The 25,419-nt window shown below is 28.8% G+C and overlaps 1 protein-coding gene across 2 annotated transcripts in view; it reads right to left on the reverse strand.

Moving 5' to 3' along the window:
• Positions 1 to 3,201: 3,201 nt before the first annotated feature.
• The window catches only part of LOC145831262 (rab5 GDP/GTP exchange factor-like), a 47,761-nt gene continuing 25,543 nt past the window's right edge, over positions 3,202 to 25,419 (reverse strand). Inside the window, exon 10 of one of the 2 annotated variants that reach the window (XM_082938440.1) lies at positions 3,202 to 4,053. In XM_082938440.1, the coding sequence (XP_082794566.1) occupies positions 3,795 to 4,053 (259 nt within the window). In that variant the 3' untranslated portion in view covers positions 3,202 to 3,794. Of the gene's footprint in view, positions 4,054 to 5,163; positions 5,241 to 25,419 lie in introns of those variants that run through there. The other variant, XM_082938441.1, reaches the window with a different exon arrangement.

Raw genomic sequence — 25,419 nt, forward strand, 5'->3', positions numbered from 1 at the left:
AATCAGTGATTTACCAGATCCTGTATCCGGATAATTCCTTTTCAAATCCGGATCTGGCCGAATCCTAATTTGAAAATATTATTCGGATCTGATTGGATACTAATTTTAAATCGGGATCCGGATCCGGTCGCATTCTAACTTAAATAAAAGTTTTGGAATTGGCCGGAACCTAATTTTATAGATAGGGTTGATCACTTTTCTGAATCCTTCTAATTCACAAAAAGTTCTCAAACGTGACAACTTAAGATGAAGATTGAGACATGTCGGATGTTTGTGTAATGTCTACAAGTAGAATTGACATGGTAATTGACAAATTTTGGTATGTAAAATATCAGATTTAAACAAACACTTTGCTTTGGGTAATTTGACAAAAAGATACACTAACTAAGTTAGAACAACACAAAATAATAAGACAAAATGTTTTTTATCAGTAGACATTAATTTGAAAAGCCATTTTTAAACATGGTTTTATGTAAAAATCTTACAGTTTTGTTATGTAAAAATTTGAAACAAAGTTTTATTAAAGTTTGTAATATTATACTTTGCGGGCCGGAAACTTGTACCGCGGGCCGGTCATTTTTATCTGCAGGCCGGATTTCATTGTAACTCAAAAAACGGTCGGGTACCGATCATTTTAACTCCGTGGGCCGTACATTGCCCACCCCTATTCTATACCAATAACAACAACTTAAACATGAATGACAACAATTTACTGTTTACATGAAAATTCACATTCGTACAACTCAAATTCCGACAATTCAAATTCCTAAAAAAGTATTTAAAAGACTATATCCCAAAAATTTGTAAATATTTGAAAAAAAAAATGTATGTAGATCTTCTTAATATCTACAAGCCCACTTTTTTTGCAATATCTAAAGTATAATTTCAGATGTTTTAAAATTACTAAAAATAACTATGTGTTGTACTTTATTTAAGCCATATCTCAAAAAATATTTAATATTTTGCAAAAAAAATTACTTTTAGGTATTAAAAGAACCTACATATGTGATTTTTATATTTGACAAATATATATTACTTTTTTTAGTTGTGGCCCTTTCAACTTTTTTAAAAAATTTAAACTGTCGGAATTTGAATTGTCCGAAATTTAATGCACCCCAAAGGCACACGTTCAAAATCCACCAAGCCAAATTCGAGAACAGCTAACCGATCGAGAGTAAGGGTAACAGTGATAGAGAAAAGTAAAAAAAAAATGTATAAAATAAATTAATAAACAAAGAAAATATTCAAAAAAACCAGGTGTATTTTGAACGCGGATGGATTTTGAACGCGGATGGATTTTGAACGCGGGTGGATTTTGATAGTATATCACCCAAATTACTACTAGTCACAACAGCTTTTGATCCACGATATCGACTTTCCGTTTTCCCTTCTTACCTCAAAAATAATGTTAAAGAACAGTTAATATTTAATGTTAAAAAGCATATCTCTTTCGAGGCTAATCAATAAGATTCTCCTATATTGCCACCAGAAAAACCAAAGCCACAATCCTCTGTAAATTTTGATCCGAAGAAGTTTTTAACTTACTATTCTTTGTTTAAAATAGAATCAAACACAGCTACACAGGAGTACGAGCAACATAATTCTATTGATGACGAAATTGAAGCAGAAATAAAGGGCTTTTTTGCTACAGAGAATTTGAATGCGTAAACTGAAGAGGATAAAGTCTTAAACTGGTGGAACTTGAACAAGACAAAATACCCACATCTTGCCAGCTTTGCAAAAAAATTTTTGCTGCACTATCATCTTATGTGTATTCTGAAAGATCTGAAGATGGTAAATGGTACGAGCAAAAGCGTAATTGATTGCTTCTAAAGACCGGCGAAAAGCTTTATATCTACCACAGCTTGAAAAAACAAGCATATTTTTTGTAGTATAAAAAAGACATCTTTTGCAATCATAGTTCGTTTTATATTTTTAAACAGTTAAGGTTAATTTAGATTTCTTTTTTGTAATGGTAGAAGTTTAATTCTAAATGGAACTTAAAATTTTTTTATTACAACTGTAACTCCTATTATTTTTTAGACCTTTTTGTTCGTTGGCTTTAAAAATAAGTTATTCTTAAATAAAAATGTATTTAATTATTAAAACGTTAAAAATATTGTTCAAATTTAATTTACTAAACAAGTAATAATATAATAAGTATTTATTATTTATAAACTTTTATTGTAATTTTATTACATGCAGCTTAAATCTTTAGGATTCCAATTATTTAATATATTTGGATTCGGCTGAGTCCAAGTTTCAAAATTGAGATTCGGATCCGGCTGAATCCTAATTTGAAATTAAGACTCGGATTCGGATCCATAGCTAAAACTGACCAAACGAGCACATACTATAATCTCACAATAAGCTGACAATGTCTGAGACGTTGGGCTGTGAACTATTTAGCTGTGTCAATTTTTCAACTTTACCCACAAACGGTCGCTTCATTATTTCGTACTTAAGCACATTTGGTTAGATCTCAACAGTGGTTTCACGCGACTATGTCTGCCTAAAGAGTCCCAACTGGGACGAAACCGGTCGTAGGTTGTCTCGGTTGCTGTTGTTGTAAATCTTGCGGTAAAATTCACTAATTATTATTGATGGCACGAAACATCTCAACTCTGTTGATGATGGCCGTAATAACTACATAGTAAAATAAAGTCAGAAAATAAAACAAAGTATTAAGTTCTTTAAAAACAAAAATAAGTATGTTTTTGTTACAGTAAAATTAATATAATTTGTTACTCCAACTTCTTTTTCGTGTAAATTTAATTCAATTTAAATTTATAACCCGATGAGTCTAACTAAAACATTGCTTAGTATACTGCAATTGTATTTATTTAAGCAGTGTTACTTAAAAATGTCTTTTGAAGGAGAAAGTAATTCAACAGTTTCAAATTATAAAACAAATGTATAAAACGGGAACCGATCAGTTTCAACCCGCGATCAATTCTCACCCAATAAAATCCGACTGCTTACCGACCAAGGGTCAGAATGATAGTAAAAATCAAATAAACAAAAATTAAAATAAGTAGAAAAATTAAGAAAAAAAATTGGGTTGGAATTGTGCGCGGGTGTGAGTTGTGCGGATAGGAATTGTAAGTGTACCATTGAAACATAAATAATTTATTCTAATGATATTTTTTCTTTAATGCAATACATTGTGCTTTTTTTTTTCGAAAGATTATTTTTAAACGTTTTGCTTTAGTACTGATTTTAATTACAAAGTTATATACAAATCACTCATTTAAAGTTCCAAGGTTTATCTATTAATTTCGTTTAGCAAATCGACAGAATAAAGTTGCTAAAAATTGATAAAAGTATAGTATAAATTTTAGTTATGTATAATAACTTTTAAATACCTAGCTAAAAACAGTTACATCATAAATAGTCAAATGTAAAAACCTGTACAAAGGTTAAAATTACAATTAAGTCATACTACACTGATTTAAACTTGTTATTAAGATAAACTCATTAGAATGAAAACATTTAAGACTGTAGAACCTTGACTTGAAACTAAATTAAACAGTAAACCATTACAAAAACGACAACAATAAAAACACTAAAAACACGCTAAATGTATAGTTTTAAGCTGTAAGTCTCGTTGTTTACACATTTTTGGTTCGCGGGTTCTAATGAAGATGGTAAAAGTGTTCATAAGAACTCGCGAGCCAAAAATTTGTATACAACGAGACTTATAACGTTTTAAACTATATAAAAAGCGCGCTTTTAGTATTCTTATTGTTATCGTTGTATGGTAAAATTTTTCCTAGTAAGCAGTTAAGTTGTTATTAAGTGTTTGATGTTGAGGGGATGAGAGGTTCTGGTAATTTCTCGGCAGCTATAAGTTCTGAATCGATTACTGAACCAAAGACCATTTTGTTTTCAAACTCAATACTTGATTTAGCTTTATTGTGAGTTGATTGACACGTTTCAGTCATAAGTTTGTGCGATTCAGCAAGAGAAAATGTTAGCTGTTCTTTTATTAATAACGAATGATTATCAATATCCTTTTTCATTTGTTCTGCATCATGAGCCAACTTTAATGTCCTGAATAGGAAAAAACATATTTTTATTGGTTTTTTAAGACTTTTATTCAAATTATAAGACATCAATACATACAGTAAAAAATATTATTAACAATTTAACTTCTTAATTTTAGACTAGCTTAGCACGGGACACGTTTAAAATCCATCTGCGATCAAAATTCACCCGCGTTCGAAATCCACCCGATCAAAATCCACCCAGTCGAATTCGAGAACCGCTTACCGATCGAGGGTAAGGGTTAGGGGTAACAGTGATAGTGAAATATAAATAAAAAATATAAAATAAATTAATGAACAAAGAAAAAAAATCGGGTAGACTTTGAACGCGGGTGGATTTTGATAGTATACCGCTTAGCACCAGTACACATTAATCAAAAATATTGTTACTAATTTTTTTTGTTCCAGTAATTAGTAAAAATTAAATGAGCACAACTATTATTTGTACAAAATTTTAACTTTACAACTAATAGTAACTTAGGATTTTGAAATCACATTTTTTATCTTTTTAAATAAAACTAAAAATATTATTACTTTATTTAATTAGGGAATATTTAAGGGCATAGAAGGGTAATAACTTGAAAAAAAATTGATATAGACGCTTATATTAAAGTTTAAGGTATAAACTCATAATTCAGTTTTTAAACAAAACTAAAAAAGTTATTAAGTTTTGAGATATAACTGTTCAAAATATAGATTTAATCGTTTGCTAACAAAAGATCCTAGTAAAACAAGTTCACTGGAGTATAAATAAAAACAAATTATACAGTACTCTTCCTTTATTGTACCAACATATGTTTCTGTGTGTTAACGAATCAACACACTTCAACTGGGTTCTGTAAAAAATAGTTACCGTAATGTAAGAATAGAAGCATAGAATAAAGTAGGTGTATACATGTTTTCATTAAAATTAAAATAAAATAATTTCTACAAATCTTTACAGGTTAATAGTTAATAATAGGTAAAATACTTAAAGTTAAACCCGACTGTTATAAAACTATACAATATCCGCAATCATCAAGTCTAAACTAAGAAAAGCACACTAAAATACACAATAAAACAACAAATCAAAACATAAACAAACTACTTACTTTAATGGAGAGAAATACTGATTCAAATTTATTCTACTGTTGTCAACGATTTAACAAAATATATCCAATAATTACGTCACAGTATATATGAAGATTAAGACAGCTGTTTAATTTATACAATAAAGTTAGTTAACTAGTATGATAAGTAGTGTGTAATCTATTTTTAATAAAAATGAAACAACAACTATTAGTTAGGGAATCAATAAAATTTAACAACGGTAAAGACAATAAAAGTCACAGGAACTTGGTATAACGTGTGTTTTATATATTAAATGGTTGTAATGATTAAATCTAAAATTATAACAAAATCAAAGTTATATACAACTAGGAAACAGATTTTGTTTAAATTTAAAAATGTAAAAAATTGAAATTTAAGAAAACAAAGCAAAAAAAAAAAAACTTGTTATAAGCTTACAAAGCGCAGGCCGATAATTAAGTTACAGCGAAAAACGTAAAATCACAATGACTAAAAGTACATATATATTGTATATAATAGTTACTAAAATAATTGATTGTTGTTTTATAAGGTAGCAGTCGGGTGTTTAAATTAAAGATCTCATACAGATATTTTAAGTATTTAATAATTAAACTGTGTTATATATGAAAATTAAAAGGTAAAACATAAAACAACAAGGTGGTCATATGCTAAGTATAAACCTGCAGTAAAAAGACCTCTAGCTCTATTGGGCGTAGTAGGTAAAAAAGCACGGTTTATCTGTGATTTGAATACAGGCTTCCAACTAAACTTGGAACTTAACACATAAAAATGTAAGAATTATAGTCGGAGCGTAGAGTGAATATATGAAATGTCGGAGAATAGAAAGTGTCATGTGTGAAGTAAATATATAAATAATAAATAAAACTATATTTTACTTAGGGTATATAATTAAATTAGTATATATTAAGTGAATGTGTGTGTTTATGTGAAAGGTGAATGAAAAATATGGAAGGTGAGAAAGCGTCGGTTGTGTACACAGTTGTTTGAAATATCACGTCTTTTATTTAGTAGTTGTTTACTATCTTCTGCTAAAATTGCCATTCGTTCAAGGTTGCATATTTGGCAGATCTTGCTCGCGCTACTGATGTTATTGTTGGCGTGGTGAAGGATGCTCCATTCCATTTCTGGTTTGGTTCCATACCTTTCAAAATACTGCCAAACGAAATCTGACAATCTTGTGCTATTCTTTTTATTTACATGCTTAAAAGTATACTTATACCCGATGTACCTATCTTTAAAATGACCTCCTGTCGAACCCTAGAATCTTAGAACCTAAAATTGCTGACGATTTGTTTCACAGGTTGTCTACATAAGATAGGTTGACGATTGTTTGGTCATATCCAAAACAGAAAGTGAAAATGAAGCTATTTTTCAAAAATTAAACTCCTTACATGGAAAGATTTCTTTCACTAGAGAAGTAGAAGAGAACAACCAGCTGCCATTTTTAAATATATTGATAATAAAAGATAAAACAAGCTTCTTAACGAATGTCTGTAGAAAAACAACTTTCACTGGGCAATACTTACACTACTAATCATTTTGTAGTAAGAAACGAAAAGTAAACCTAATCAAAACACTTTACCATACAAAATACAAAATCTGTTCGAGAGAATTACTTCGTTAAGAGGTTAAGAAATAAAAAAAAAATTAATAAAAAATGGCTACCCACCAGATTTGATTAAGGGGGTGATAAAATCACACCACAATAACATAAATCAACCTAGGATATACGGACCGGAGAAGTACCCAGCAATTTTAAAACTATCTTATATTGGAGAAAAATCACATGTATTTGAGAGCAAAGTAAAAAACTTAACAAAAACATCTTACAATCAGGTGTGTCCAAGAGTTGTATTTCTTTCAAAACCTTTATTAAAAGTGCAGTTGAAGGATCCGATACCAGACCAAGACAAAAGTTGTATAGTGAACAAGTTTAATTGCTCTTGCGAAAAGAGCTATATCGGTCAGACTACAAGGCACTTTAAAACCAGGATAAAAGAACATCTACCTGCTTGTGTTCTGAAATTCATTGAAAAAGAACCTGAAATTAAGACAACGGTAACAAAAATATCTTCAGTTGCAGAACATCTAATAAATAGTAGAGATTGTGCTAGGAAATATGACATATCCAGATTTAGAATAATCCATCATTGCAATAGTGTATTTGATCTCGTAGAGTTGGAGGCTATCTCCATATTTTATCTTTTAAAACTTTTATTATTATCGTTATCATAATTATAGTTATTATTATTGTTATTACTATTATTAATGATGCTGTTATCACTTTTATTATTATCATTACTATGTTTATTATCGTTATTACCGTTAAAAATATCATTATCATTGTTATTATTAGTATTATTGTTTATTTTCACGTATGTTAAGTTACATGGTCGGAATTTGAATTGATAAAATTGATTAAAAAATTTGGTTTTCGGTACGGGCGAAAAGTACCATCAGATAAGTTTAAGATGATATCTAAAAAATCAGTCACTTGATTATCTAGATCTAAAGTAATTTTGAAACCTATATCTGACATTACCTTAGACACTTGTCTCCTTGTTCTGTCGTATACGAAAGGTTTTGCTAGATCTATGACACCTAACCCATCGTCTCTATACAAACCACAGTTACTGAAAACATTTCCCAGTTTACTGAGGATATATAATCCGACAAGTCACAAATCTCTACACCATGAAAGCTTCCTATAGGTACATCAAAAAAAGTGTCGTTATGTTTTCTTTTTCCAAACATTGTTGTCTGAAAGAAGTAAGGAATCGCATGCATGTAAAATAATTTCTTTATCGGAATCGACGAATTTTGAATACATAGAAGCATAATTTAAATAATTTAAAAGCCGTTGTTTGGTGATAGAAGGATAGAATTCGACTATATCAAAACTGACAAAACGCTTATTGCTTTTGTCATCCAGTGACGAAAACCATTTTAACAACTCACCGGTATTTTTCCATTGGATCGAACCGGTGGCGGTTCTTACATCATTAATTATGCTTGCTAAAATAACTTTAGATGTCTGTTTTACTTGTTTTAATTAATCTACATTTTATAGTTGCTGGGAAGTTATCCTCATGATCTTTTATAGTAATATACGATTTAGAATTAGTTAACTTACGGATGCGTTTGCCAGATACATTATTCTTTAACCATGTTGTAGTAACCATATTGATAATATTAATAACAGCAGCATAACCTGTAATAGTAACAGTAATAATAATATTAATTAAAGCTGTAGTAACCAGAATAATATCAATATCAGTAATATAAGTAATAATGAAGTAATTAAACGTGGTTTTAAATTCAAGAACAATGTAAGTAAAAATTGTAACTGATGTAAATCGAATAAACTAAATTGTCCGTTACATGGTTACTTCTTAATTAAAAATGTCGTGTATAAGGTGCGTGTTAAATGTAAGCTTAGTGAAAATAATAACAAAATTAATAATAATGATAATAATAAGGATAAAGTGTATATTGGTTCGACAGGAGATCATTTTAAAGATAGGTACACCGGGTATAAGTATACTTTTAAGCATGTAAATAAAAAGAATAGCACAAGATTGTCAGATTTCGTTTGGCAGTATTTTGAAAGGTATGGAACCAAACCAGAAATGGAATGGAGCATCCTTCACCACGCCAACAATAACATCAGTAGCGCGAGCAAGATCTGCCAAATATGCAACTTTGAACGAATGGCAATTTTAGCAGAAGATAGTAAACAATTACTAAATAAAAGACGTGATATTTCAAACAACTGTGTACACAACCGACGCTTTCTCACCTTCCATATTTTTCATTCACCTTTCACATAAACACACACATTCACTTAATATATACTAATTTAATTATATACCCTAAGTAAAATATAGTTTTATTTATTTATTATTTATATATTTACTTCACACATGACAATTTCTATTGTAACGACATCGCGTTTAAATAAAAAAGGGCGCTAGAGAGTTTTCTCAAATTAGGGACTTTTTTATCGCTTGTTTACTTCTCGAACTGCTTTTGCATGACGTTCAGTCAGTTGCAGCAGCCTTTCGTGAAAGATCGTTTGTAATCGTGAGTATTGTTTTATCTTTTGCATGTTATTTCTGTTTCTCTAATATAAACTGTACATTTGAATTTGTTTAGTGTAAAATATTGTATTTGTTTACATAATTTTGAATAAAACAAGTTGCTTTAAAGATTGCTAACATTTTATTAAACTCAGTTGTACACTTAGTTTCACATAAGATTTAATAACTTAAGTATAGTTGTTTAGACTAAATAAAGATCGCTACCAGCTTCATTATCTCTTAACATACTTAAAGTAATCCTAAACTAACGTAACTTACTAAATTTGTTGTTGGCCATAGTTAGACACGTTCCTCTGGCTAGTTAATAAAATACAATAGATATATTAGCAACTCCCTCAGAATAGCACTATGAGTACAGGTAATCGCAGTAAGCCTAAGGTTAGTGATAATGACGGCATGTTCTCCAAAGAGAACATGCAAGCCGCTTTTAGCGAGACCAAAGAAATCAAGGCTCGTAAGAGCAAGAGGTTAGAAAAAGCGGGCGTATCCAAACGTCCTATTGACCCGAATTACTCTTCATCGCACAAACAGGGTACTACAGGCCAAGTAGCCGCACAGCAAGAAAGACACTATTCTCCGACATGTCATATATTCACTTTACGCTCCGACTATAATTCTTACATTTTTATGTGTTAAGTTCCAAGTTTAATTGGAAGCCTGTATTCAAATCACAGATAAACCGTGCTTTTTTACCTACTACGCCCAATAGAGCTAGAGGTCTTTTTACTGCAGGTTTATACTTAGCATATGACCACCTTGTTGTTTTATGTTCTACCTTTTAATTTTCATATATAACACAGTTTAATTATTAAATACTTAAAATATCTGTATGAGATCTTTAATTTAAACACCCGACTGCTACCTTATATAACAACAATCATTTATTTTAATAACTATTATATACAATATATATGTACTTTAAGTCATTGTGATTTTACGTTTTTCGCTGTAACTTAATTATCAGCCTGCGCTTTGTAAGCTTATAACAAGTTTGTTTTTTTTATGCTTTGTTTTCTTAAATTTTAATTTTTTACATTTTTAAATTTAAACTAAATCTGCTATACATTGTATATAACTTTGATTTTGTTATAATTTTAGATTGAATCATTACAAACATTTAATATATTAAACACACGTTATATCTAGTTCCATTAAATACATTGAAAAATTACTTCTTACTAATAGAGTAAAGTTGCTGCTAATAAAATTGAACTATAAACTAAGCTAAATCTTAAAATTAAATAAACGGTTGATAAAAAGTACTTATTAATTTTACTAACACAAATATAATTCAGATAAAACTTTTAAACTTGAATCGAAAATCTTTAAAATTTTTGCAAGTAACTAATTCATTTGGAAGCTTGTTCCATACTTCAACTGATCAATAAAAAAAAGAATTCTACCAAGCCTCATTATAAAAATATTGCAGCGGTTGAAAACTAATATGCTATATTTTCTTTGAACATAAGTTCAAACTTCCAAATGTTACTATCTCATTGGCTTATCATGATCATGCAACATTATAGTAATAAAATAATCCAAGTTTAAATTATGAAAAATGCGCTATTTTATTGCTCTTTTTATTCTCAGGCTAAATTAAAAAATAAACTAAAAAATAAACATCAAGTAAAATATGAAATACCTTTACACTTCATAAATTAACTAATTCTTTATTTTTAATTTAGCAAGTGTTTAAAATTAAAATAAATTTAAAATATTTGTTTAATAACAATATAATGCTAATTTTATCATCAAGAGAATTAGGTAAACAACTAAACTCAAGATTCGTGTTCTAAAACCTTACTAAATTATGCTATCTTTTTGTTTAAAAATTAACGAGATATTCAGATTATTTTTATTTAAAGTATTCAAATTTGTTTTTATTTAAAACTGAAAAATGTGTATTCATCTAATTTATTTAAATTAAGATAATAAACATGAATTAATGAATTGTGGTACTTTATTATATTGTTCTACGTAAACTTAAAATAAAAACTTTTGTTTAAAAACTTTATTTAAGCACTGACGAGGTCTTTGACTGAAACTTAGTTTGAAAATAAATTCTTGAAAGAATTAATTCTTAAAAACTTTACATTTAAACTTCATTGAAAAACTACCACATTTATTCATTAAAACAACTTTCGTTTAAAAGCGAATATTATTCAAATTGAAAAAAAAATTAATTAAATTTTGATAAAATAAAAATTAGAAGCGTGCAAAGTTTCGTTCAAAATTGACTGATTGTTCAAAAATTTCGCAGTTCATAAGTATATCCGTGAAAATATAACGCCGTGCGAAAGTGACGCTTTGAAAAATGTCACTACGCAAATGTAACGTCGTGCAAAAGTTTAGACGTGTAAAAATGTCGCCGTGCAAAAGTGACGCCGCACAAAAATTACCCTGCGTGCAAGAAAGACAACCGTGCAAAAGTGACCCGTTCCCGAATTAAATAGCTGTCTTAATCTTCATATAAATTGTGAGGTAATTATTGGATATATTTTGTTAAATCGTTGACAACAGTAAAATAAATTTGAATCAGTATTTCTTTCCATTAAAGTAAATTGTTTGTATATATTATGATTTGTTGTTTTATTGTGTATTTTAGTTTGCTTTTCTTAGTTTAGACTTAATGATTGCGGATATTGTATAGTTTTATAACAATCGGGTTTAACTTTAAGTATTTTACCTATTACTAACTATTAACCTGTAAAAATCTGTAGAAATTATTTTATTTTAATTTTAATGAAAACATGTATACACCTACTTTATTATATACTTCTATTCTTACATTACGGTAATTATTTTTTACAGAACCCAGTTGAAGTGTGTTGATTTGTTAACACACAGAAACATATGTTGGTACAATAAAGAAAGAGTATTGTATAATTTGTTTTTATTTGTTTTGAGATATAGTCATTTTTGTAAAAAGTTTCCGATACAAACGTATGGAAAGCTATTTTTCACTGTCAGTTTACTCGGAAATTTAAATTTTCAAGTGTAAAACAATTAACACAGTTCCACGGAGTTTAAAAAATAAGCACTGCTAAAAAGAATATAAGAAAAAGAAAATTGATATGTGTATTTATACTATGTATAAGCCATAATTATGTTATCAATTACAATAGAAATTAATCTTTCACAGTATAAAGTTGGGTAAATGTAAGTAAACTATTAAGCATTAGAAATTATTATTAAGCATTTAAAGATACTGCTACAAAAATTATATGTTGATTATTGAATACAATTTTAAATTCTTAAACTATAATGCTACGGAAAACTGTATATTGATAATTTGATACAACTTAAAATAACTAGTTATTATATTGCTAGGAATAGTATAAAACAGTTTGAAAATATACAAAAATTTAAATAAATTGAAAATAAAATATTTTATAAGTTTTATATAAAGAAAATCAGTTTTTAAGGTATGAGGGGACAAAGTCGGAAAGTTCAATAGGATCCTTATAGAAAGGCGAAGTTAACAAAAAAAACAAAAGTTTATTTCATTAAAAATCTACCTTCTCCTACAGTTTTTTAATTTATCAGTTTAATTTTAGCTTAATAATAAACAATCCTATATTAAGAATTTTAAAAATATTGTAAAAAAATTTTTTTTCTAATAAGTAAAAATTATTGATTTTTTTCTTCTTATGATCATATTGTTTATTTATTTGTTACAATAGGATTTTAACTTACAATGCAAGGAGCTGTTCCAAAAATTTTAAGTCAATCTTTAAAAATGAAGCAGGAGATACATCTTTAGTAAATTTTTTTAAATTCTGAGAAAATTGGCTTTGAAAACTTTTGATTCCATATGGTTGTATCGGATTTTTTTGTAACAAACAGGTTATAACTTAAAAATTAATCGACATTTTTTTGTTCGATAAAAAGTATCTTATAAACATATATACAAAATATATAAATTGATAAATCAGGCAAGAGCATAATACTAAACAAGAAAAGCGAAAAACAAAATATATGCATCCGTTACCAAAAATAGTTTTTTAGCAAAATTAAAACTAATTAAATATTAAATCAAAGTAAATTTAAGCCGCGAACACGAACAAATTAAAACATTTATCTAATATAGTTTGAAAAATTTTTCTAATAGAACCTTTCCAAACTTTTCAAATGCATAAATTCTTAAACAAACAAGATCAGCTCATTTTTCAAACTTAACTTGCTGTACAAAAATCTTCATGATTACTACGTCATAATACTTATAACAATTTTAAATTTAAAATTTCTGTTCAACATTGTTAATAAACTTTAACTTTACTGATGAGTATATGAGGTAATATGAAACGTTCGTATAAACCTATTGTTTTTTATATAATCATATAAATATTTAGCTCCAATTCAAATTGTCAAGCGCTATCGACCAAAGCTTTAAAAAAACTATTAATAATTGCTCCTTTCAATTTGCAAGACGAAGCATCTAAACTAGGGCTCGGCAACGTACGGCCCGCAGGCCGGATCCGGCCCCCGACCGTTTTTTAAATTTTAATAAGATCCGGCCCGCAAATGAAAATGACCAGTCCGCGAGCGAAGTGAAAGGCCCGTAAAGGGTAAATATTATAAAATTTTTATAAAACTTTGTATCATATTTTTACAAAACAAAACTGTAAGAATTTGACTTTAAAAACATGCTAAAAAATGACTTAATAATTTAATGTGTACTAATAATTATACCATTTTGTCCTTATATTTTGTGTTGTTCTAACTTAGTTGGAATATCTTTTTGTCACATTACCTCAAGCAAAGTGTTTTTTAAGTAGGATATTTCATGTATGTACCTTTGTCAATTACAATGTCAATTATATTAATAGTTATTATTTGAACATGTGACATGTCTCAATCTACATCTTAAGCTGTCAGACTTGAAAAAGTTTTGTGAATTTGGAGGATTCAAAAAGTGATCAATGGTATCTACAAAATTAAATTCCGTTCGGATCCAAAAACTTTTATTTAAACTAGAATCCGACAGGATCGAGATCTCGATTTAAAATTAGTATCTAGTCGGATTCGGATCTAAAAAGTCATTATCCGGCTAGATCCGGTAAATCACTAATTCGAGATGCTCCGGCCCGCAAACGAATAATTTTTCCGGATCCGGCCCGTTGATTGAAAAATGTTGCCCACCCCAAATCTAAACCATAAGAAATGGTCAAAAATACAGAAAATTTTCAAAAGGTAAAATTTAACTACTCTCTTAAAAACATACCAACAAACAAATCTGAATACATAGTTTTAATGTACCAAAAGGTTTATCAATTGATAGATAGAATGAGAAGGAAAGCGTTCTCCTTCAACCAAGACTGCGAAAGAAGAACAGCAAAACCAACTAAAGGAACCTTCCTTACAAGAAGATCAGCACCACAAGATAAACGGTTAGTTGAGTTTGAAAATACGCTGTACGAAATTATAAGTAACACTAAATTCAAAAAACATTATAACAAATTCCAAACTGAGATAAAAAACGATTTAAACAAAACAGAATCATCAAATAAACTGTTTGTGTTCGCTGATAAGTCAAATAAAATATACAAATGTATATAAGAAAAAATATTAAACATAAAAAAAAAAGTATCAAACTTTGATTTCTTCTTGTTTAATATTTCCCATTTTATTTTATTTATAGTCTGTGTTGTTATCTTGAAATTCCAAATATAGTTTGTCAGCTCTGTTGTATGTCTTTTGTTAAGTTGTTAAATGAAGATTTGTGATTCCTATATTTTTGTTTAAAACTGTTTCCCGTAGATCCCACATACTGTTTGGTTGCTTTATTGGATGTTACTGTTGCTCTGTATATTAAGTTAGAAATGAGGCATTGGTTGTTTAAAGGGCAAGGTTCTGTCCGGCAATTGCAAAATTTATCTTTTGTGTTTTATCGTTTATATTGTTTTTGTTTAAAACTTTATTGTTGTGTGCTATTATGTTGCTTTTAAAATCACTTGTACAACTGTATGATATTTTAATTTGTGTTGTGATTGATTTTTTTATATGGATGGTTTTTATTAAAGGTACTAATTACATTTAAAAATTGTTTACCTATTTTAGAACTTACAGTTAAACTAAATGATGGGTTAAAAAATAATACCTCTATTTTTTTGTCTCTCATTTCTTTTTGATAGAATTGTCTTGTCGTATTTTAAAATATCTTTGTAATTGGCTAAACTTAATGCTTTTTGATACTTACTTTTTATGTGTTAAAAGATTCTTCATTGCTAGAAAGTTTTATGAGTCTTATGTTTATTGTTTAAGGTAATTATTTCAGTACTTGTCGGGGGTGATTGAGATTTTGTTTACTTATAAAATTGGTGAGTTTGGTTTGTTGTAAAGTAGGTAAATTGAATTTAATATGTTAAAGGATACATTTAAAAAATATGTTTGGAATAGTCCGGACTCTACTGTTATTTAAAAGCTGTTTTGTTTAAATAACTTAATTAAGTAATTAGAAGTGTTTTCATTTGATCTCGGTGATTTGCTTTTTATTATCTCTAGCCCATCTCTATATAATCCGAACTCATTATCTGTAAAAATATTACTTTTTCTAATTTTATTTAGTTAAAATAACCCTATTAAATCGCAGATTTCTCCTTTGTTAAATGATCCCATGCTAACGTTAAATGACTGGTTTTAAGTAATTTTTTCCCAGATTTGATTATTATGTGTTAAAATTGTCTTACAAGAGTGTATTATTAGACTCGTATCTTTGTCTGTTATTGGGTGAAAGTTTTCAGCGAATTATAATGCTTACTCTTGCTTACTGAAGATATGTTCTATCTAACAGAATAGTGACACATTTGTGTTAGTAAAACGTAGTGTTGTATTAGTATATATAAGAAAATAATGTGATTATTTTAATTCAATCACTTTCCACAGAGCCCACTTGAATGAATTTTAAATATTTTTTTTTAAAGTCGGTTTTAGAAAAATCTGAACATACGTTTCTTAAAAACAAAAACTAAATGCTTCATGCTGCTCAATAAATCTTCAGCTAGTACAGTTTGAAATTTTCAACCTAAATCAAATAAATATTTAGCTCCGATTTAACTTGTCGAGTGTTATCGACCAGAACTTTTTTTTAAACTATTAATATACATATTTTTTATAGAAAACAATGTGGTTTAATTAACTTAAACACTTTTTATAGAGCCCACTAGAAGGGCTTTTGAATAATCTATTTAGAAAAGTCGATTTCAGAAAAACAAGAACATACGTTTTATAAAAACAAAGATTGCTTTTAATCTTCAGGTGGTACGGTTTGAAAAAAAATAGCACTTTTCTATATATATAGAATAAGTTTGATTAAGTATTTTCTATGTTTGATGTAGTTGATTTTTATCCTTCTATCAACGAAGAATTAGTATTAAAATCACTAAGTTCGCTGGTAATTATTCTAGCGTACCTACTGAAGACTTAAGTCTAATAAAAAACGCATGTAAACCAGTACTTTATAAACAAGGAAACCCGTGGCGAAAGAAGAGAGCAAATAACACCAGCTCTGTTTTTGATGTAGCACAGGGATCGTTTATGGGTGCAGAATTATGCAAATTAGTAGGAATTTGGTTGTTAGACGGGTTGAAAATATATTTTCTTTGAAAAGAGTTAAGTTGTACAGGGACGATGGTCTAGCTGAAGTGCCTAGTTCGTCTTGCTTTAAAGTTGAAAGGCTAAAAAACAAACGCATGCCTTCTACAAGTCTTTGGAGTTACGTTTCACTGTTGAATCACCAATGATGTCAATTGACTACCTGGATGTGAAGCTCAACTTGTATTATCTCTCCTATATGACTTATAAAAAGCAAAACGCAAAAATTATGTATATTAACAAATCTTCTAGCCACCCAAAAAAACTTTAATACAAATACCAAAATAATTAACCAACGTTTAAATAAAAGATCAAATAACAAAGAAAACTTTTAAATACAAAACACGATTACGAATTAAGAATGAAAAAATGCGGTTACAACGATAAACTTAATTTTGAAAAAACGAAGCAAAAAACTAAAACAAACAATGAAAATAAAAGAAAACGAAATATAATTTGGTAAGTCCCCAATTCAGTAGTTCAGTTAAAACAAATATTGGCAAAGAATTTACAAATGTAGTAAAAAAACGTTTCAAGAAAAATAATTCATTATCAAAAACCTTCAACAGACATAATATGCGAATTAGTTATTATGTACGGCGAATTTAAATAGATTAATTTAGTCACATAACCAAAGGATATTGAATAAAAGTAATCTAACCCGAGTCAAAGTAATTGCGCTGATGGCTGCAAATATAATTTGAAAGGCGGCAATTGCCGTTTAAAGAACATAATTTACAAGGCAACAGTTAACTCTGACCTTGAGAAAAAGTTCTACATCGGCTTATGCTCAACTCAGTGTTTTTTTTTTTTTAAGGTGTATATGAAAATGAGACTGAGCTTTCAAAGTATGCTTGCGGCCTAAAGCGCAAAACATTGATTTTAGAATAACTTGGGAGATAATAAAAAAAGCACAGTCAATAGCAGATGGTAATAACCCAGTTTTTAGGCTGTGCTTAAAAGAATCAACGGCCGTTGTGTATGCGTTGGAAAAAGAGGGTTGCTTAAATAAGAGGAGTGAATTCATATCGTCTTGTCAACATATGAAAAAGCTCCTCTTATATTACAATAAATTTTGAAGTATTTCATAGTCACTTAATTGTAGTTATGTGAATTTTAGTTGTTTGTTTAGATGGAAGATTAATTTTTGCACTGAATATTTGTACTGTACAATATTTTATCATTATGTCATAATGTTTTTTGTTTTTTTGTACAATTTTTGTATCACTGTTTAGCAAAGTGCTATTTATTTCAAACCTACAGCTGATGATTAAAAACAATTTCATTGTTTTTATAAAACGTATGTTCTGTTTTTTTTTTAATTGAATTATCTTGATAAATTTTTTTATATAAAATTAAGAAGTAGAATAACAGACTTTTGCTTGGAACAACTGTTTCAGTGTCATATGGAAAACTCAAAAACTATAAAATTAGCTATATGATTTATTGGGAAATGTTAACAATTAAAATATTATTTCTTTTTAACTGTGTTAAATGTTGTTTAAAATGTACTATTTATTCTATTTTTACGTAACAATATCTAATTTTATATAATTTTATATTGTTCTTATGTGTTTGCTTTTTATTAATTGGCAGAAGAGGTGTTTGACGCAGAAACAGTTATTCCAAGCAAGAGTTAATTTTTGTGTATCTTAATTTTATAATTAGCATCTACATAAAGTGGAGAGCCTCTAAATCCATCCACAGACTTCACAACAAGTATAAATAAACAAATGTATATACATAATAATAACAAATTTAAACAGTACTCTTTCTTTGTTAAACTAACCAGTAGTTATTACGGCCATCATCAACCGAGTTGAGATGTTTCGCGCCATCAATAATAATTAATAATTATTTATTAAACTAACACATGTCTCTGTCTGTTAACATGTTAACACACTTCAACAGAGATATGAAAGTTATAGAAACTCCTTTAAATTTTCTACAAGTCTAAGTGAAATCACGGAATATGAAAAAGAGCTAATCAGACATTGCAAAACAGTACTGTTCCACGAAGGTGAACTATGGTCAAAAAGCATAACAAGAACAGCTTTGTGTGCCAATGGGAAGCTTTAATGGGGAAGAAATTTGCGAACTAATTGGTATCTTAGACAAATTGAAGAAGGAGAAGATCTTTAGTGATGGTAACTTTGGCATATACGACGATGGTTTGGCAGCGGTAAATACTCTTGCGGGATCAAGTATGGAGAAGAAAGTTAAACAACTAAAAACAATTAAAAGCCTTTAAAAACATTGACTTTGAAATTACTGTTGAAGCCAGTTTGTTTGTAATGTAACATACTTTCTAGATATAACTTAGGCCGGTAAAACGAAAGCTACAAACCGTATAGAAAACCAAATGCGCATACGGTTTATGTGAACAGTTAAACCATCCAGAGTATGTGTTAAAACATATCCCAGTCGCAGTGAATAACCGCCTCTAAAATATTTCTAAAAGTCAAGCATATTTAAGGAAACAACCCAACACTATCAGGAAGCTATACGAGCAAAGTACGATGACGAGTTAGCCTATATTCACAATCACGAGAAAGGTAAGAACAAGAAAAGAAAGAGAATAAATATACTACATCTCAATGCTCCATTCTGAAAAAGCGTGGCAACGCGGGTTGGGAGACGCTTCTTAGAAATTGTAAACAAAAACTTAAGTAAATACCATCCATACAGCAAAATTTTTAACAAGAGGACACTAAAAAGACTATCATTCAAACTTTGGACTATCGTTCAAAGATCGCTAAACAAAACATACGTACAGCTTTAGAAATGAAAGACATTGCAACGCTACAACATTATCGCAATACATTTGGAAACTAAAAAATTATAAATTCAACTAAAAAATTCATTGGGAAATATTAACAAGAACGAAAAATAAATACAGTTTTAAAAATGGATGTAAACTATATAACGCGAAAAAAAAAGAATTTTTTAACGTAAAAAAATCAAAACCTTTTAACAAAAGAAATGAATTACAAACTGGCTGTATGCATGACCGAAAACAATTTATTTAAAAAAATGGTTTGATAACTGGGTAAAATGTTGTTTGAAATTAGTGATGTACCGGACTCACTATCCGGGTCCGGATCCGGCCGGATATTGACATTTTTGTCTGATATCCGGATCCGGCCGGATCTTGATATGAAAAAAAGATCCGGATCCGGTTCCGGCCGGATCTCGATTTAAAAAAAAAAGATCCGGTTCCGACCGGATCTTGATTAGGTTTGGATCCGGATCCGGATACGGGTAGTTACTACCTACATAAACACTATACAAAATTATACATGCTTTTTTTCTAATGTGTGTTAATATTTTATAGACTCCGTAGGTCTGTTCTTAAATTTATTTGAGAGCAGTGAAACGCCGTTAGTTGAAATAAAGTTTTAGCACAAGAACATCTGTGGTATATACAATACATATATATTTTATATATATACAATTAAGTTATCTAACTAGATAAATCAAATCTTTCACCCTGAGCCCACCTTAAGGGCATTATTAATAAAAAGGTTTATTTCAAGATGTAAAATTTAAAGGACTCGAGTATGACGTATTTTAAATAAACTTATGACGTATTTTTAATAGTTTCAAAATTACGTCATAATCTATTTATACTAAATTTTTTAACTTTCATTTGTGTGTTTTGTTTTGTGCTTTATTTTAAACTTGTTTTGAAGCTGATTAGTGCATAAGCACGAAACTCGAGTCCTTTAAGTTTTACATCTTGAAATAAACCTTTATGTATATTATATATATATATATATATAATAAGGTTATTATTTAAACTTGATCACCTTTTACTGCGCCCACTTGAAGGGTTTTTAAATAATTTATTAGAAAAATAAGAGTTTAAAAATACTGGTACATATGTTTCATAAGACTAGTCGCCTTAATCGTCAGCCAGTTAAATTTAAAATAAAACTCATTTTGCTAAACATAGATGCAAAAGTTATACAAAAAAACAAAAAACAGTATGACGCACTATTGTGCATTACAAAAATTCAGTACAAAAATCGATCTACCATCCACATTTCAAACAACTAAAATTAACAAAAACAACAGTTAAGTGACTATAAAGTACTTCAAAATTTATTGTATTTTAAGAAGAGCTTTTTCATATGTCGACAAGACGAAACAACCTTCCTTTTTTAACGCATACATAACGGCTGTTGATTCTTTTAAGCACAGCCTACAAACAGGGTTATTACCATCTGCTATCGTCTGCGCTCTTTTTATCACCTCTCAAGTTAATTTAAATTCAATGTATTGCGCTTTAGGCCCCAAACATACTTCAAAAGCTCAGTTTCATTTTCGTATACACCAACTTTAAAAGATTTTTTATGGTTAGCATACCGAAATCTGAACTGAGTGGAGCATAAGCCGATGTAGAACTTCTTTTCAAGGTCAGAGTTAACTGTTGCCTAGTAAATAATGTTATCTGAACGGCAATTGCCCCCCTTCAAATCATATTTACAGCCAACAGCGCAGTTACACTGATTTTTGATCAAATTACTTTTGTTTAAAATCCTTTGATTGTGTGACTTAATTAATCTCTCCAAATTCGCCATACATAAATAACTGATTCGCATATTATGTTTGTTAAAGATCTTTAATAATGGGTTGTTTTGTTGAAATGTTTTTTTACTAGTTTTATAAATTCTCTGCCGATATTTGTTTTGACTGAAGTACAGAATGGGGGATTATACCAAATTATATTTCGCTTTCTTTTATTTTTATTGATCGTTTTGGTTTTTTGCTCCGTTTTTTCAAAATTAAGTTTATCCTTGTAACCGCATTTTTTCATTATTAATTCGTAATCTTGCTTTGTCTTTAAAAAATGTTCTTCGTTGCTTGATCTTTTATCTAAACGTTGATTAATTATTTTTGTTATCTGGTTTATATTATTTTTTGGGTGGCTAGAACATTTATTTATATACATAATTTTTGCGTTTTTCTTTTTATAAGGCATATAGGAGAAATCATACAAGTTGAGCTTCACATCCAGGTAGTCAGTCGTCAACATTGGTGATTCAACAGTGAAACGTAACCCCATAGACTTGAAGAAGGCGTGCGTTTGTTTTTTTAGCCTTTCAACTTTAAAGCCAGAAGAACTAGGCACTTCAGCTAGACCATCGTCCCTGTACAACCAACTCATTTCAAAGAAAATATATTTTTCAACCCGTCTAACAAAAAAAGTCCTACTAATTCACATAACTCTGCACCCATGAACGATCCCTGCGCTACATCAAAAAGAGAGCTGGTGTTATTTTCTCTCTTCTTTCGCCACGGGTTTCCTTGTTTATAAAGTACTGGTTTACATGCGTTTTTTATTAGACTTAAGTCTTCAGTAGGTACGCTAGTATAATTACCAGCAAATTTTAGTGATTTTATTACCAATTCTTCGCTGATAGAAGGATAAAAATCAACTACATCAAACTTAAAAAAGCTGTACGTTTACTTTTCCAAACCAGTAAATCAATTTAAGAATCGGTCTGTATCAGTCCACTGCATAAATTTAGATTTTAAACGCACAGCCTTATTAATACAGTCAATCTTAACCTAAACTATGCGACCTACATCGGTCTTTGAAGTATTGATTAATCTACACTTGGGATGTATCAAGAAATTTTCTTTATGGTCTTTGACCGTTATGTATGCATTTTTTAATGGAAGTTTTTTAATCCAATCATTTATTTCTAAGCTTTTAGTTAAATTTTTAGTCTCTACATTAATATCATTTAAAGTTTTATCAGTACAGTTTTCGTAATCTCTAGTAATATTGTCATTTAATAATTTTTTATAGTCACTTACTGAAATTTCGTAAAAATTAGAAGTTTAATCAGAAGGTACATTCAAGTTTTTTGCACTTACTTATGTCCCGCACAATTTTCGAAAGCTCATTTTTGAAACGATCGTTTAAATAAGAGGGGAGAACTCATATCGTCTTGTCGACATATGAAAAAGTTCCTCTTAAAATACAATAAATTTTGAAGTACTTTATAGTCACTTAACTGTTGGTTTTGTTAATTTTAGTTGTTTGAAATGTGGATGGTAGATCGATTTTTGTACTGAATTTTTGTAATGCACAATAGTACGTCATACTGTTTTTTGTTTTTTTTGTATAACTTTTGTATCTATGTTTAGCAAAATTATTTTTATTTTAAATTTAACTGGCTGATGATTAAGGCGTCTAGTCTTATAAAACATATGTACCAGTATTTTTAAAATCTTATTTTTCTAATAAGTTATATGTATATATATATATAAGATGTAACGTTAAAAGACGTTAAGTCCTGGAGATCCTGATTCGGAAAAAAGTTTTGACACAAAAACATCTGTGGTATATATATATATATATATATATATAAGATGTAACGTTAAAAGGCGTTAAATCCTGGAGATCCTGATAAGCTAAGCTTATCGGAATATATACCACAGATGTGCTTTACTTTTTTCGGGTGAAGATGTATGGAAGAAAAATGATACCGATAGTTTTTTTGATATACCAATGGGTAGTTTTCATGGAACGGAGGTATGCGATCTTGTAGGGTTATACATTCTAAATAAACTCAAAAGTATTTTTGATAATTGTGGATTGTATAGAGATGATGGAATCGGTATCATTGATCTTTCAAAACCTCTTGTTTACGAAAAGATTAAAAAGTTAACGTTTAGATTGATGTCTGATATCGGTTTTAAAATAACTTTAAAAATAGGAGCACAAACAACGATTTTTTTAGATTTTACTTTAAATTTATCTAATAATACTTACCGTCCGTACCGTAAACCGAATTCTTTATTAAACTTTAATAATATGAATTCTGACCACCCTTATCATGTAAAAAAATGCCTCCCGGTAATGACACAAAAACGTTTAAGTACGCTCTCTTCGAATGAAAGGATATTTAACGAAATAAAAGCACCGTACGAAACTGAATTAAAAAATCGAGGTTTTAAATGTAAATTAAAGTATGAAAAATTAGATGTAGATAAAAAACGTAAAAAACAGCGTAACCGAAATATAATGTGGTATAATCCTCCATATTGCTCTTCAGTTAATATAAACTTATATAAAGAATTTTTAAAGCTAGTCGATAAACACTTCCCCGATAGCCACTTTTATAATAAAATTTTTAATAGAAATACAGTTAAAATTTCTTATAGTTGCATGAGTAATGTTAAAACTTTAATACAATCGCACAACAAAACAGTAATTTCAAACTTTAAAAATAGACATATTGAAGCTAATACAAATAATAATTCTAGTAATAAAGTTAGTAATGACGTAGATATGCATATATTTCTAATTATACTAATCATATTAATAATAACAGTAATAATAAAAATAATAATTTTAATAGTAGTGATAATAACAGTAGTAATGATGATAATCCTAATAGTGGTAATTTTAATTATTGTAACAATAATGTAAAACATATTAAAACTATAAACATTAAAGATATAAGCTGTAATGATAATTTAAATATTAATGATAATGAAAATATTCATATAAATATTACTAATAATAGTGTAGATTATAATAATCAACGTATAACTAGAAGTATTTCTAAAATGATAAAAGAAAACCTAGAACAAGTAAGTGATAATAGCGCTAAAAGTATAAGTAAAATGCATAACAATAAAGCTATAAATAAATATTCAAAACCAACTAAGCCTAATAGTGATAAGTTAAGTAATATGCCTAAAACATGTAATTGCAGTAAAATAAATAAAGATAACTGCCCAGTAAAAGGTAACTGTTTTATTAAAAATGTAATTTATAAAGTTAAAGTTGAAAGTAAGGGCCCAGATAAAATTTATATCGGAAGTACAGCAGGTAGTTTCAAGGATAGATATGCTAACCATAAACATACTTTTAAAAATATAAATAAAAAACAAAGCACGCGTTTATCGGATTATGTCTGGAGCTTTTTTCACAGGTACGGTAAAAGGCCAAACATAGAGTGGAGTATTTTTTAAAGATCAAACATGCATCCAACGGAGTAAGTAGTAATGCCCAACTTGCAATACAGAAAGAGCAGTAATTGCAGCAGAAGATAAAGACCTACTTCTGAATAAGCGGCAAGATTTATCGAATATTTGTCCCCACAACCGACGATTCTACTTTAAATAACTCTGTCTACTTATGCACTTATTTATTTCACAACACTCACATTTACAATCACAAACACTTGCAAATTTAATACTTCATGTTTTTAAGCTGCATGATTTATTGACCAATTTGTTAAATTTATTATGACGTAACATTTCTGCACAACTCAATTTAATTTTTATTTTTAAAAACTTGATATTCTTAGAGCTTTTTGAGATTAGTGTTTGCTTATATTAAATTTGTATTTTTTGTAGACAACTTTATAATTTTATGTTTTTATTCCACATAAACACTATACATAATTATACATGCTTTTTTTCTAATGTGTGTTAATATTTTATAGACTCCGTAGATATGTTCTTAAATTTATTTGAGAGCAGTGAAACGCCGTTAGTCGGAATAAAGTTTTAACACAAAAACATCTGTGGTATATATATAGTTTATTATAAAAATACGAATTTAA

Source organism: Thalia democratica, chromosome 3 (assembly GCF_965202585.1).
Source record: "Thalia democratica chromosome 3, ktThaDemo2.hap1.1, whole genome shotgun sequence".
NCBI classification, from domain to species: Eukaryota; Metazoa; Chordata; class Thaliacea; order Salpida; family Salpidae; genus Thalia; species Thalia democratica.